The sequence below is a fragment of the Oncorhynchus mykiss genome, chromosome 17 (genome assembly GCF_013265735.2).
Source record: "Oncorhynchus mykiss isolate Arlee chromosome 17, USDA_OmykA_1.1, whole genome shotgun sequence".
NCBI lineage: Eukaryota > Metazoa > Chordata > Actinopteri > Salmoniformes > Salmonidae > Oncorhynchus > Oncorhynchus mykiss.
The window spans coordinates 77,438,470-77,450,396 of NC_048581.1; the positions used below are offsets into that span (position 1 = coordinate 77,438,470).

General features: G+C 42.2%; 1 protein-coding gene across 2 annotated transcripts in view; it reads left to right on the forward strand.

The window, feature by feature from the left end:
* LOC110494607 (contactin-4) overlaps positions 1 to 10,232 on the forward strand; it is a 113,417-nt gene extending 103,185 nt beyond the window's left edge. For both annotated transcript variants that reach the window (XM_036950698.1, XM_021569830.2), the window contains 10 exons: positions 1,058 to 1,175; positions 1,563 to 1,721; positions 2,064 to 2,213; positions 3,167 to 3,237; positions 4,118 to 4,352; positions 4,468 to 4,583; positions 6,194 to 6,374; positions 6,935 to 7,047; positions 8,993 to 9,161; positions 9,297 to 10,232. In XM_036950698.1, the coding sequence (XP_036806593.1) occupies positions 1,058 to 1,175; positions 1,563 to 1,721; positions 2,064 to 2,213; positions 3,167 to 3,237; positions 4,118 to 4,352; positions 4,468 to 4,583; positions 6,194 to 6,374; positions 6,935 to 7,047; positions 8,993 to 9,161; positions 9,297 to 9,382 (1,398 nt within the window). In that variant the 3' untranslated portion in view covers positions 9,383 to 10,232. The remainder of the gene's footprint in view (positions 1 to 1,057; positions 1,176 to 1,562; positions 1,722 to 2,063; positions 2,214 to 3,166; positions 3,238 to 4,117; positions 4,353 to 4,467; positions 4,584 to 6,193; positions 6,375 to 6,934; positions 7,048 to 8,992; positions 9,162 to 9,296) is intronic.
* The last annotated feature ends 1,695 nt before the right edge of the window (positions 10,233 to 11,927 follow it).

Genomic DNA, 11,927 nt, shown 5'->3' on the forward strand with positions numbered 1-11,927 from the left:
CAACCCTGGTCCTCCAGTACCCCCAACAATACACCGACCCTGGTCCTCCAGTACCCCCAACAATTAACATTGTTGTAGCCCTGGACAAACACCTCATTCAGCTCATTGAGGGCTTGATGATTACAAGTTGAATCAGGTGTGCTTGTCCAGGGTTACAATAAAAATGTGTACTGTTGGGGGTACTGGAAGACCAGGGTCGGAGAAACTCTGACCTGTACTGTACAGGAGACAGGCTATACACAGGCATCTCTGCTCACGTCTGTGTACTGCAACAGTACACCTACAAGTCAAACAAGACTAGGGCATTTAACATGGAGGCCTGGCCAGGTAAAACTTGTAGCAGGAGAGCTGATCTTAGGAGTAGACCACATGATACTCGGTAGGTAGCCTAGTGGTTAGAGTGTTGGACTACTAACCGAAAGGTTGCAAGATCAAGTCCCCGACCTGACAAGGTAAAAATCTTGCCCCTGAACAAGGCAGTTAACCCACTGTTCCTAGGCTGTCATTGAAAATAAGAATCTGTTCTTAACTGACTTGCCTAGTTAAATAAACACAAAATAAGAAAATACTCCTGTGAACAAGGAATTGAACACGGAAAGGGGGATACATAGTCAGTTGTATAGCTGAATGCATTCAACTGAAATTGTTCTTCCACATTTAACCCAACCCCTCTGAATCAGAGCACATATCTGTCTGATTACAGGATGTATCCTCTGGTCTGCTGAGCACACAAAGACCCTGCGCTAAAATGGCCTGTATAACACTGACATTTTTACTGTCAGCATCATTTAGCAGAGCTCTTAAAGTTCAGGAAGTCGTTTGTTTAACACAAGGACTGTTAGAACCAGTGTCACTCCAGTGTTCCTACCTGCTCTTTTCTCTCTCTAAAGACCTAGCCTGGCCTAGTTCTTCCTGCTACTGCCATAGCGTACAGAGAGTTGAAATGTTATCAAAATGATTATTGGTACACAACATGAAAAATTGTTATTGAATGACTGTATTTGGAATTACTAGTATTGTTGTGAAATTACCCTTTGTCATGTTCTATTGTCATCAGGAATCAGCTGGTGATCTGATGGTCAGGAATATTCAGCTAAAGCATTCTGGGAAGTATGTGTGCATGGTTCACACCGTGGTGGACAGTGTCTCAGCAGCAGCCGACCTCATTGTCAGAGGTACGCACGCACTTCCTCACTGTGATGCTACTTTGTATTTCTGACACGCTGTAACAATCATCTAAAGAGGAATTAGAAAACCTCAGACATTATCACACTCTATTCATTCTCTTTACTTCAGCCAACTATTCTCGGTGACATTCATTCAGTGTTAAATAATGACTACAGGATCATCTCTAAATCAATACATTAATTTTCCACTTCTCCTTCCTTTTTGAATCATTTTGTATTTCCCCTCATCAATTGAAGGATCTTTAGCTCCGTTGGGTGAAATATTAAAAGTCTTTCTCTTTTGACTGCCTTGCATGGAACTGGTTTAATCCTGCCATCCTTTTTTGGCTGACACAATAGAGCTCTTTGACAGTGGTTGTCTCCCTGTTCTGTCAGGACCACCCGGTGCCCCAGAGGGCCTCATGGTGGGGGAGATCACTGACTCCAGTGCCCAGCTCTCCTGGGGGTCTGGGCCAGACAACCACAGCCCTGTCACCACATACAGCATCCAGGCCAGGACCCCCTTCTCCATTGGCTGGCAGGCCGTCAGGACAGGTAGCTACAACACCAGCCCATCCATTTGCTTAGACACTACAGCGTTTATGGAAGTGTTTTCTACAGGACATTATATTCAGAGAATGTTTCTGTCATAGAGATATATAATTTGGTGGTTTCTGTACTATGATAATATTGTGAGAAGAGTCAGCTTCGGGGATGATGTGAACAGGAGTATTGCTTTCTTTTTACTCATTTGTTATCGCAGGGGCCTTCTGGGATAAGTTATATTGATTGAATTGTATCACAGACAGTCTTTGATTACATGGATGCTTTCTGAAATGTGATTTGTTGATGGATGAGAATCAATATGTATTTAAATTCTAAATTCTTTAATCCTAGTTCCTGATTCTGTGCCTGGACAGATGTTTCATGCAACAGTGATAGATTTAAACCCCTGGGTGGATTATGAATTCAGGGTGGTGGCTAGCAACAATGTGGGTGTTGGAGAGCCCAGCATGCAATCCAAGCAGATTCGAACGAAAGCAGCAGGTACTTTTTAATTCCTTTCTGTCCTCTCATGGTGAATCTAACTGTCTGATTAGTGTAACTTGTATTGAGTGTTCTGTTCTTCCCCTGATAGATTTCACCATGTAGATCCCACAGTCACTTTTATCGTGCCTTTCTCATCGCTAATTATGTGTAATGAAGACAGAATCAGCTTTGTTCCAATCGACAGACACCGAGACAGGTGTTAATGATTTACCTAATAGGCAAAGAAAGTGAGAATTTGTTCATGTGTTTAGATGACACGGCTGACACAGCCATGTGGATATTGACACTTTTGATACTTTTGCTCATTAGATTAGAACCAACCGAGCAGGATGCATCATACCTTTTAAGCATTTAGATGCTGTGTATATCAGCACTCAGGAAAACCTAACATGATTAATTCATGTCAGCAGTATCAACAGGAACCGTGTGAAATACCCACGCATGCCATCAGGCAATGACTTAAAAGTGTCTATTTTGAGCTGGTTAGCAGAGTGTGTCCGACTGGCTCACTGAATCACAAGAGCGGAGAACACATGGAGTTGACACACTGTATTAACAGCAGCTGTGTGTGTGTGTGTGTGTGTGTGTGTGTGTGTGTGTGTGTGTGTGTGTGTGTGTGTGTGTGTGTGTGTGTGTGTGTGTGTGTGTGTGTGTGTGTGTGTGTGTGTGTGTGTGTGTGTGTGTGTGTGTGTGTGTGTGTGTGTAACCTTTATAGGCAAGTATGCACAGGCGCTTATGACAGTATCAACCTAAATGTAATTGGATTTTTAAAAAACAAGCCTTTGCTTTGTGAATTTAGGAAACCGTATTGTGATTAGGGGCACTATGATAGTGATATCAAGGCTTCTGTATGGTTTTGGAGTAGTAAGGATTCAAATATGCCTTTACTCCCCCCTCTGAAGGAATACACACCCTTATATTAGACACTGTTGTTGTTTCTGTCCATCCAGTTCCTGAAGTAGCACCGGGTAATGTGAGTGGAGGAGGAGGTAGCCGAGGAGAACTGGTTATCCAATGGGAGGTAAGCTTGCTGATCAGATTTATTAGAATATGTCTTCATTGTGACGGCTGTTTTCAAATCACTCTTCTGACATGAATGGGGTTTGACAGAATTCTCTACGGCAATGTGACTTCAATTAAATGGGTTTTAATTAAAACAAGAGCTGTCTTGCCTAGATATTTGCCTCCTCCAAACGGCTCCCCTGGTGTGTAAATCAAAATGCAAGATTCAGCGATGGTGGAAATTGTATGTGCATAAATCTAGGATGATGTCTCAGAATGGGTGTTTCTGTGGATCTCTGAAAGTGATTTGGCTTATCATGCAGAATGGTTTAGGACGTGTGTATAGCTTTGGATATAAAGGTAACTGCCAAGGAAAGGAAGCACCTTTGCATTAACTCTACAAGTGTCTAGTATATATTGGAGGGATGCGACACCTTTCTTACACGACAAATTGCATAATTTGATGTTTTGTTGATGGCAGTGGGAAAACAGTGTCTCAGGCGCCGCTCCAGAATCTCCCATAAGTTGTTCAATTGGGTAAAGATATGGTGACTGAGACACACACACACACTCTTCACTGAGATCTCTTCTTCTAGCCATGGTAGCCAAAATAATGGGCAACTGGGCATGACACTAAGCATGATGGGATGTTTTAATTGCTTAATTAACTCAGGAGCCACACCTGTGTGGAAGCACCTTCTTTCAATATACTTTGTGTACCTCATTAACTCAGGTGTTTCCTTTATTTTGGCAGATGCATGTATTAACGTGTTGATGTTGTGGAATTTGGCTATTCAGAATTTGACTTTTCCAGTTCATATAGTCATTTGATATTCAGTTCACAACCAATGGGGGAAAAAATCTACAATTTATGCTGTCAAAATGTCTTTGTCTCATAGCCGATACCAGAGGAACTACAGAATGGAGAGGAATTTGGATATATTGTGGCTTTTCGTTCTCTTGGTACAACCACGTGGAAACAGACTGTGCTGCCTTCACCTGATGCATCAAGATACACATTCAGGAACGACAGCATCCCTCCCCTCTCCCAATTTGAGGTGAAAGTTGGAGTCTACAACAACGAAGGAGAAGGCCCATCTAGCCATGTGGTTGTAGTGTATTCTGCAGAGGAAGGTTAGTTCCTTTGACTATTGGTCAAGTTGTTGATGAAACGGAAAGTTTGGGTTAGTTTGACTTGAATGTTTACCATTTTTTGATAATATTCTTGGTGTCATCTTTTCATGTTTAGAGCCCTCTATAGCTCCGTCCAGAGTGTTGGCCCGGACGCTATCAGCCTCTGAAATCGAGGTGTACTGGGAACCCATCCCCCAGACAGCCAGCAGTGGGAAGATCATTGGATATGAGGTATGAAAAATATCCCAACATTCATGATGCTGGTAGAGAGCAGAAAACAACATGATATATATTATCCTCAGTATGATTGGCTCTGCAATGGGTCGGCATGCATTTAAATAGAACTGCCAGTGGCAAAAACTTGACATCTCCCCTACCCTGTAAAAATGCTTGGGATACGGGTAGATTTCTCACCATCTAATCTGGAGAATGAAGAGGTCTGTCCAAAGCTGTTCTGGTCTCCCAAGGACCCTTATACCCTGGCTGCTACCCTGCCTGAGTAGTGTTCTATAAATCACCACTCACAAGTGTGAACATCATATGTCAATTTCCTCCACAACAAGCATTGTCCCTCATGATGGAACACCCTGAGGATCTTACCCGTTCTTCCTTAGTATAGCCCAGGACTGGCTGCCTATAGGGAAGGCCCAGGCAGGGGGGCAGTATTGAATAGTTTGGATGAATAAGGTGCCCAGAGTAAACTGCCTGCTACTCTGTCCCAGATGCTAATATATGCATATCATTAGTAGTATTTAATAGAAAACACTCTGAAGTTTCTAAAACTGTTTGAATGATGTCTGTGAGTATAACAGAACACATATGGCAGGCAAAAACCTGAGACAAATCTAACCAGGAAGTGGGAAATTTGGTTTGTAGTGGTTTGTAGTTTAATTTAAGTGATTGCCTATTGGACATAAATATGGATGTAATCGAACAAAACAAACATTTCTTGTGGAAGTGGGAGTCCTGGGAGTGCATTCTGACAAAGATCAGCAAAGGTGAGTGAAGATTTATAATGCTATTTATGACTTTTGTTGACTCCACAATTTGGCGGGTAACTGTATGGCTTCCATTTGTGGCTGAACGCTGTTCTCAGGTTACTGAATATAGTGCTTTTGCCGTAAAGCTTTTTTGAAATCTGACTCAGTGGTTGCATTAAGAACAAGTTTATCTTTAATTTTATGTAAAACATGTCTCTTTCATCAAAGTTTATGATGAGTATTTCTGTTATTTGATGTGGCTCTCTGCAATTTCTCCGGATGTTTTGGAGGCATTTCTGAACATGGCGCCAATGTAAACTGAGGTTTTTGGATATAAATATGAACTTGATCAAACAAAATATACATGTATTGTGTAACATTGTGTCCTGGGAGTGTCATCTGATGAAGATCGTCAAAGGTTAGTGATTAATTTGATCTATATTTCTGCTTTTTGTGACACCTCTCTTCGGTTGGAAAGTTGCTGAATGCTTTCTGTGACGATTTGCTGACCTAACATAATGATATGTTCTGATTTTGCCGAAAAGCCTTTTTGAAATCGGACACTGTGGTTGTATTAACGAGAAGTCTATCTTTAAAATGGTGTAAAATAATTGTATGTTTGAGGAATTGCAATTTTGAGATTTCTGTTGTTTTGAATTTGTTGCCCTGCACTTTCACTGGCTAGTGGCAAGGTGGGACGCTAGCGTCCCGGACGATCCCAGAGAGATTTTAACTTGACCTTCATTGTTCACTCACAGCCCCTGTTCATCAGGTCCAGAATGAAATCAGCAAACAACAGTGCTGGAAGTGTTTCTAATGCTGCCAGGAGGTCTGGGATAACCTTCATGTCTTTGGTTTCAGGTGCTTTGTTGGGAGGAGGGGGTGCAGGAGAGTGATGCTGAGATGGTGAAGGTCACGGATACTGTGGCCCTTCTCTCTGGACTCATGGGAAGTACGTTGTATCTGATCTCAGTCAGGGCCCAGAACAGTGCTGGAGCAGGGCCTTCTAGCCCTGCAGTCAATGTCACCACCAAGAAACCACGTGAGTTTTTTTCTGAGATGGGACAGCTGTCACATGCAATTTGAGCATTTCTCTCTTTACAAGTCCGCTTTCACGTTCATGAAGCCTGCATATCCCGCAGAGGTTTACATTAATGGAATTGTGGTAAAATGCAGCAGGATATAATACGACTTCAATGACTTTAGAGCCTCTGTGAATCCTCTACATCAACTGCACTGCTGAGATGAAACACAGTCATCTGTGTATGGTCTTGACTGCGTGTTGACTGCAGACTAACGGATGGAATTGGATTATCTTATACCTACAACATGAATTAGCAGGGCCCTCTTTTAGAAAATTACAAAAATCTGTGACAAGATGCTGTTTGTCTTGACGTCTCATGGAGAGGAAGCATGTTTATGAGCTTATCAGAGTTAGAGGCAATCATTCAGCCACTAACCTTGTACCCTTCTAGTTGATTTCCTTCATACAGCAGCGATAAGGGGATGGTTAAAGTGAGAAAGTAATTTAGGAGTTATTTCAGCTATTGACGGAATGTTACGTGACTAACTCGAGTTGCTATATGATTGCATATCTTTCAGCACCAAGTCAACCTCCAGGGAATATTGAGTGGAACTTGACCAACTCCAAGATCTTTTTAAAGTGGGAGCATGTCAAGGCAATGGGAAATGAGTCTGAGGTGACAGGATACAAGGTGAGTGTTGTCAGTGAAATAGCAGAATCTTTGAAAACTAGGAAACAAATGCAGTTTCTTGGCTAACCTCAACAGCTATGTTCTCTAAAAATGACTCCCTGGTCGCAGTGGAAATATAAACCTCAGCACTTTCAGTATCACATATGGATTGTCCCTGTCTGGCCGTATAAGATTAAAAAGTCTGTTCCCAGTGATATGACGCAAAACAAACCTGTTTCTCTGTTTCTCCGTGATACATTCGGTGAAGATTCCTGCCTCTCGATCTCCCTGAATTCCGCAGTAGTAAAAGGACCTGCTGTGTTTGAACCTGTGTAACAGGAAGCGTTTCATGTCATCCTGGGTATCTGAACTATTGGAGCATTCAGCAGAGGATTATGAAGAAAACGTTCTGCTTTCTTTTAATGTATACATTTTCTAATTGAATGATCGGATGTGGCTCAGAGATTTGAGAGAGCAGGTGAGTAAGCAGCTAGGAGCCTGTGAAGCTCCACATTCAGACATCAGCATTCGCTGACCGCCACATGGGGGTCATACCAGCCTCCACGGAGCGCCACAGTGAGACACCAGCCTCCACAGAGCACCACAGGGGGACACCAGCCTCCACGGAGCGCCACAGGGCGACGCTAGCCTCCACGGAGCACCACGGGGGGACACCAGACTCCACGGAGCACCACAGTGAGATACCAGCCTCCACGGAGCACCACAGTGAGTACCAGCCTCCACGGAGCACCACAGGGGGACACCAGCCTCCACGGAGCACCACAGGGGGACACCAGCCTCCACGGAGCACCACAGGGGGACACCAGCCTCCACGGAGCACCACAGGGGGACACCAGCCTCCACGGTGCACCACAGTGAGACACCAGCCTCCACGGAGCACCACAGGGGGACACCAGCCTCCACGGAGCACCACAGTGAGGCGCCAGCCTCCACGGAGCGCCACAGGGTGACGCCAGCCTCCACGGAGCGCCACAGGGCGACGCCAGCCTCCACGGAATGCCACAAGGCGACGCCAGCTTCCACGGAGCACCACAGGGCGAGCCAGCTTCCACAGAGCGCCACATGGGGGCCACGTCAGCCTCCGCTGAGTGCCACATGGGGGCCACGCCAGCCTCCACTGAGCGCCACAGGGGTCCAACCCCTCCACTGAGCACCACAGGGGGCCACACTAACACCTCACACTATAATTTGCTATTCATGGCATCCTCTGGAAAGAGCCTACATTAAAAATACAATACATTTCTTAAAACTATTTGACTGATCAAGAAAATACAATTTATTTTTCTGAAGAGTTTGGCTTTCTCTGAGAAGCACTTTTTCTTTCTTCAAAGAAACAGTACAGAGGCATTATCCATAAATCAGTAATTTATCTTTAAGCTCAAATGACTTGTGTCGCTTAAATCAGTATTAATCAGATACTCGCCATGATATTCCCTCACCCGTCTCAAGGTTTTTGAATTTATTATGGATCCCCATTAGTTCCTGGCAAGGCAGCAGCTACTCTTCCTGGGGTTTATTATGGAGCCCCATTAGTTCCTGGCAAGGCAGCAGCAACTCTTCCTGGGGTCCAGCAAAATAAGGCAGTTTATACATTTTTTTTAAACATTACAATACATTCACAGATTTCAGAACACACTGTCTGCCCTCAGGCCACTACTCCACCACTACTACATATCTACAGTACTAAATCCATGTGTATGTGTGTGTATAGTGCGTATGTTATTGTGTGTGTGTGTATGCATGTGTCTGTGCCTGTGTTTGTTTTGCTTCACAGTCCCCGCTGTTTCATAAGGTGTTTTTTTCTGTTTTTTAAATCGAATTTTACTGCTTGCATCAGTTACTTGATGTGGAATAGAGTTCCATGTAGTCATGGCTCTATGTAATAGTTTGTTCTGGACTTGGACTGTGAAGCGACCTCTTGTGGCATGTCTTGTGGGGTGTGCAGGTGGTGTACCGTCAGAACTGGCTTGGAAAGAGCAGCGTGGTGGAGACCAACAGGACCAGTGTGGAGCTGCAAGTCCCCTCTGGCGAGGACTACCTCATTGAGATCAAAGTCTTGAGTGGTGGAGGTGATGGCAGCAGCAGTGGCCCCATCAGGATACCAAAGATGTCCAGTAAGAGATTGCTGTTTTTGTCTTTCACCATTCACAGGATGAACTTTTGGGTTTCCAAAGTGCCTTAAACAAATGTCTGTCTCATAACTATGAGTCACCCAGGGATGCTTGTTAATGTGTCTTTGTCTTTTTCAGGTCTTAACTCAAAGGGCCGTTTCAGCTCAACTCCAATGAACATTTGTGTAGTTATGTTTTTTATACTTTCAAGGTTAACTTTGTAACTTAAAATGCCTTTTATGAACTCTAACTTTGAGAATCATCTACTCAGCAAAGTATGTGGCAGATTATAACAAACTGTTATTTTATGTGTAGCATTCACTTCTCAAGAATGTGAAATCATCAGCTTACTATTTAGAGTATTCAATGCAGCTGCATTGCCTTATATTTGTATGCAGTTTTGTGTTCATTTGTCAACCAAGCTTTTGAGTGTTTTATTTCACTAGATATTATGCAGAAAGGTCAGGCTTTGCATATGAGAAGATTGTTCTAATGTTTGACAATCTACATGAGCCTGGCCTATTTGTGTCTCATCCCTGTGTTCTGCGTGCCCTGTTTATTTGTTATTGTACAGTAAACGTTCTGTTAGGATGACTCAACTGTTGAAACGACCATGGTTCACTCAGAGGTTGTTCTTTAATTTCTTCATGAAGCACAGTTACTGTATGTGGTTTGTCTGGCTGCCGTCAATATTCAGCAAATTCTGTGAGAAAAAAAATCTAAGTTCTGTGGTATTTGGACATTCTTGAGGTTTTACATATTATATCATCAACGTTTAACAGCATCATCATGGCCAATATGACCATCACAGACATATTGGATCAATATACAGAACTTGTTGATAGCTGGGGAGGATTGTATATCATGTTCCATTCATTTAACTCTTTCTCCATTTTCAATTGTTTGGTAATCAAGATGCTTCAAGTTGTGTGCTTGATAGCTTATTTTTTGTTTATTTACCATAAATGTGATATAGATGTTGCATAAGCCTTTTAATACTATTGTATTAACAAACTAAATGTATCTCTGTGAGATGTTATTGAGACTGAATAAAATGTTTCACATTGAAATGTCTATTTTTGAATGTGTTTTCATTTTAGATGTCTGTACCATTTTGAAAGTGCCAGGGAGAATGACAGCCATCATTTACAGGAGTCAGTGTGACATTCCTCTGCATTAATGGTTACCATTAAGTTACCATGAACAGGTTGAACACAACATTGATAGCATGGCTGCTGTGCTTTCCCTCACCCAGCTTTTATTTTTGAACATGATCAACATCTAACTGAATTCTTTGGTCCTTGGCTAGCATAAAATTAACAAATCCAACTCCTACAGTATAGTGTCAGTCCATGCATACAATTTGGATTGTTTCAATCAGAATTGAATTACCTGAATTGGATTCGATGCCCTGCAACTGGCAGAGGACACTGACCCGACTAATGAAAATTGGCAGTTATACCCACAAACATCGCCCAGTGCTTTAAAGAGTCTTAACAAGTCATGATTATATACATGTATAGTGTATTTTAGGGTGAGGGTTAATTGTGCTTTGTCTATGGAGAATATAACAACCTTTTTAACAAGAGAAAATAATGTCTCTCTTCATGCCATCCCAGGGTGGTATTTGTAAACAGCTCAATACTGCTGAATGTATGGGTAGTGTGTGGATGTACCTTCCCCACATGAAACCAATCAATATGTGTATCGTAGGCTTCAGATCTATATGGTTGCCTGGAGACGATCTCAAAAGCCTTTTGCATACTGATTGTTAATTATCAATAGCTCATGAATACAGAAATGACAGATTATTTTCCAGATAGTTTTAGATTACTTGTGAGAAAGAAAAATCAAGCTTTGAAATGCTCATGTATGAACTCTATTGAACACTACTACTATGATATGATTGAAGTAGGTCGACTTTGTCATGAATCTTGCTCTGGAGGCAGAACTGAGCGATTTCTGCCAGATGGGCCAGCTGCAAAGTCAAAATTGCCTATGTTGTAAAGAATCATAAAAACAAAAATGTGCTTTTTGATTTTAATTAAAGGTTAGGGTTAGCAATGTGGTTAGGGTTAGGTTTAAAATCTTATTTTATAACTTTGTAACTGTGCCAACTAGTGACCACTCTGCAGAGCTGCCTCCAGAACAACATTCATGATGAAAAACACTAACCTGCATGATTGAAGGCTCTCCACATTTTTTTCAGAGAGAACAAAGATTGTCTACAAAAACAAATGGATTTGCAGCAGGCAATTAGAAGGTAATAGGAATAGCGAGTGTCAAAGAGAATCCACAGTTCCATTTTGAATCCAGCTAAATATTGTTTAATTTGTTGTTTCTTTCTGCCAAATCAATGTATCATGTTGTATACATGATATTGGAACGCTGATATCTGATATTGTTATATTTCCTTCTTACTATGTTACACGTCAACATTAACAGCAACAAATTGGCCTGCTCACACACAGGATATTCTTCATAGTGTGCTAGGTAACGTTTTAGATATATATAATTTGCTGACCTAAATATATTATATTTTTACAAAGCACTGTGTATCACATGACAGACGACATTTCCAAGAAGAGGCGTGACATGAAGACTGTGTGATGTCTATGCCATAGCAGAGTACTGTAAGTGTATTCCAGCCAGCCACACACAGGAATAATCTTGTCATGTTGGCTGACAGGTAAGTGTCTGGACATGGACATTAATCTCCTGATACCTGCTCTAACTCTTGAGGAGAACCCAGGGATTTCATAGCCGACA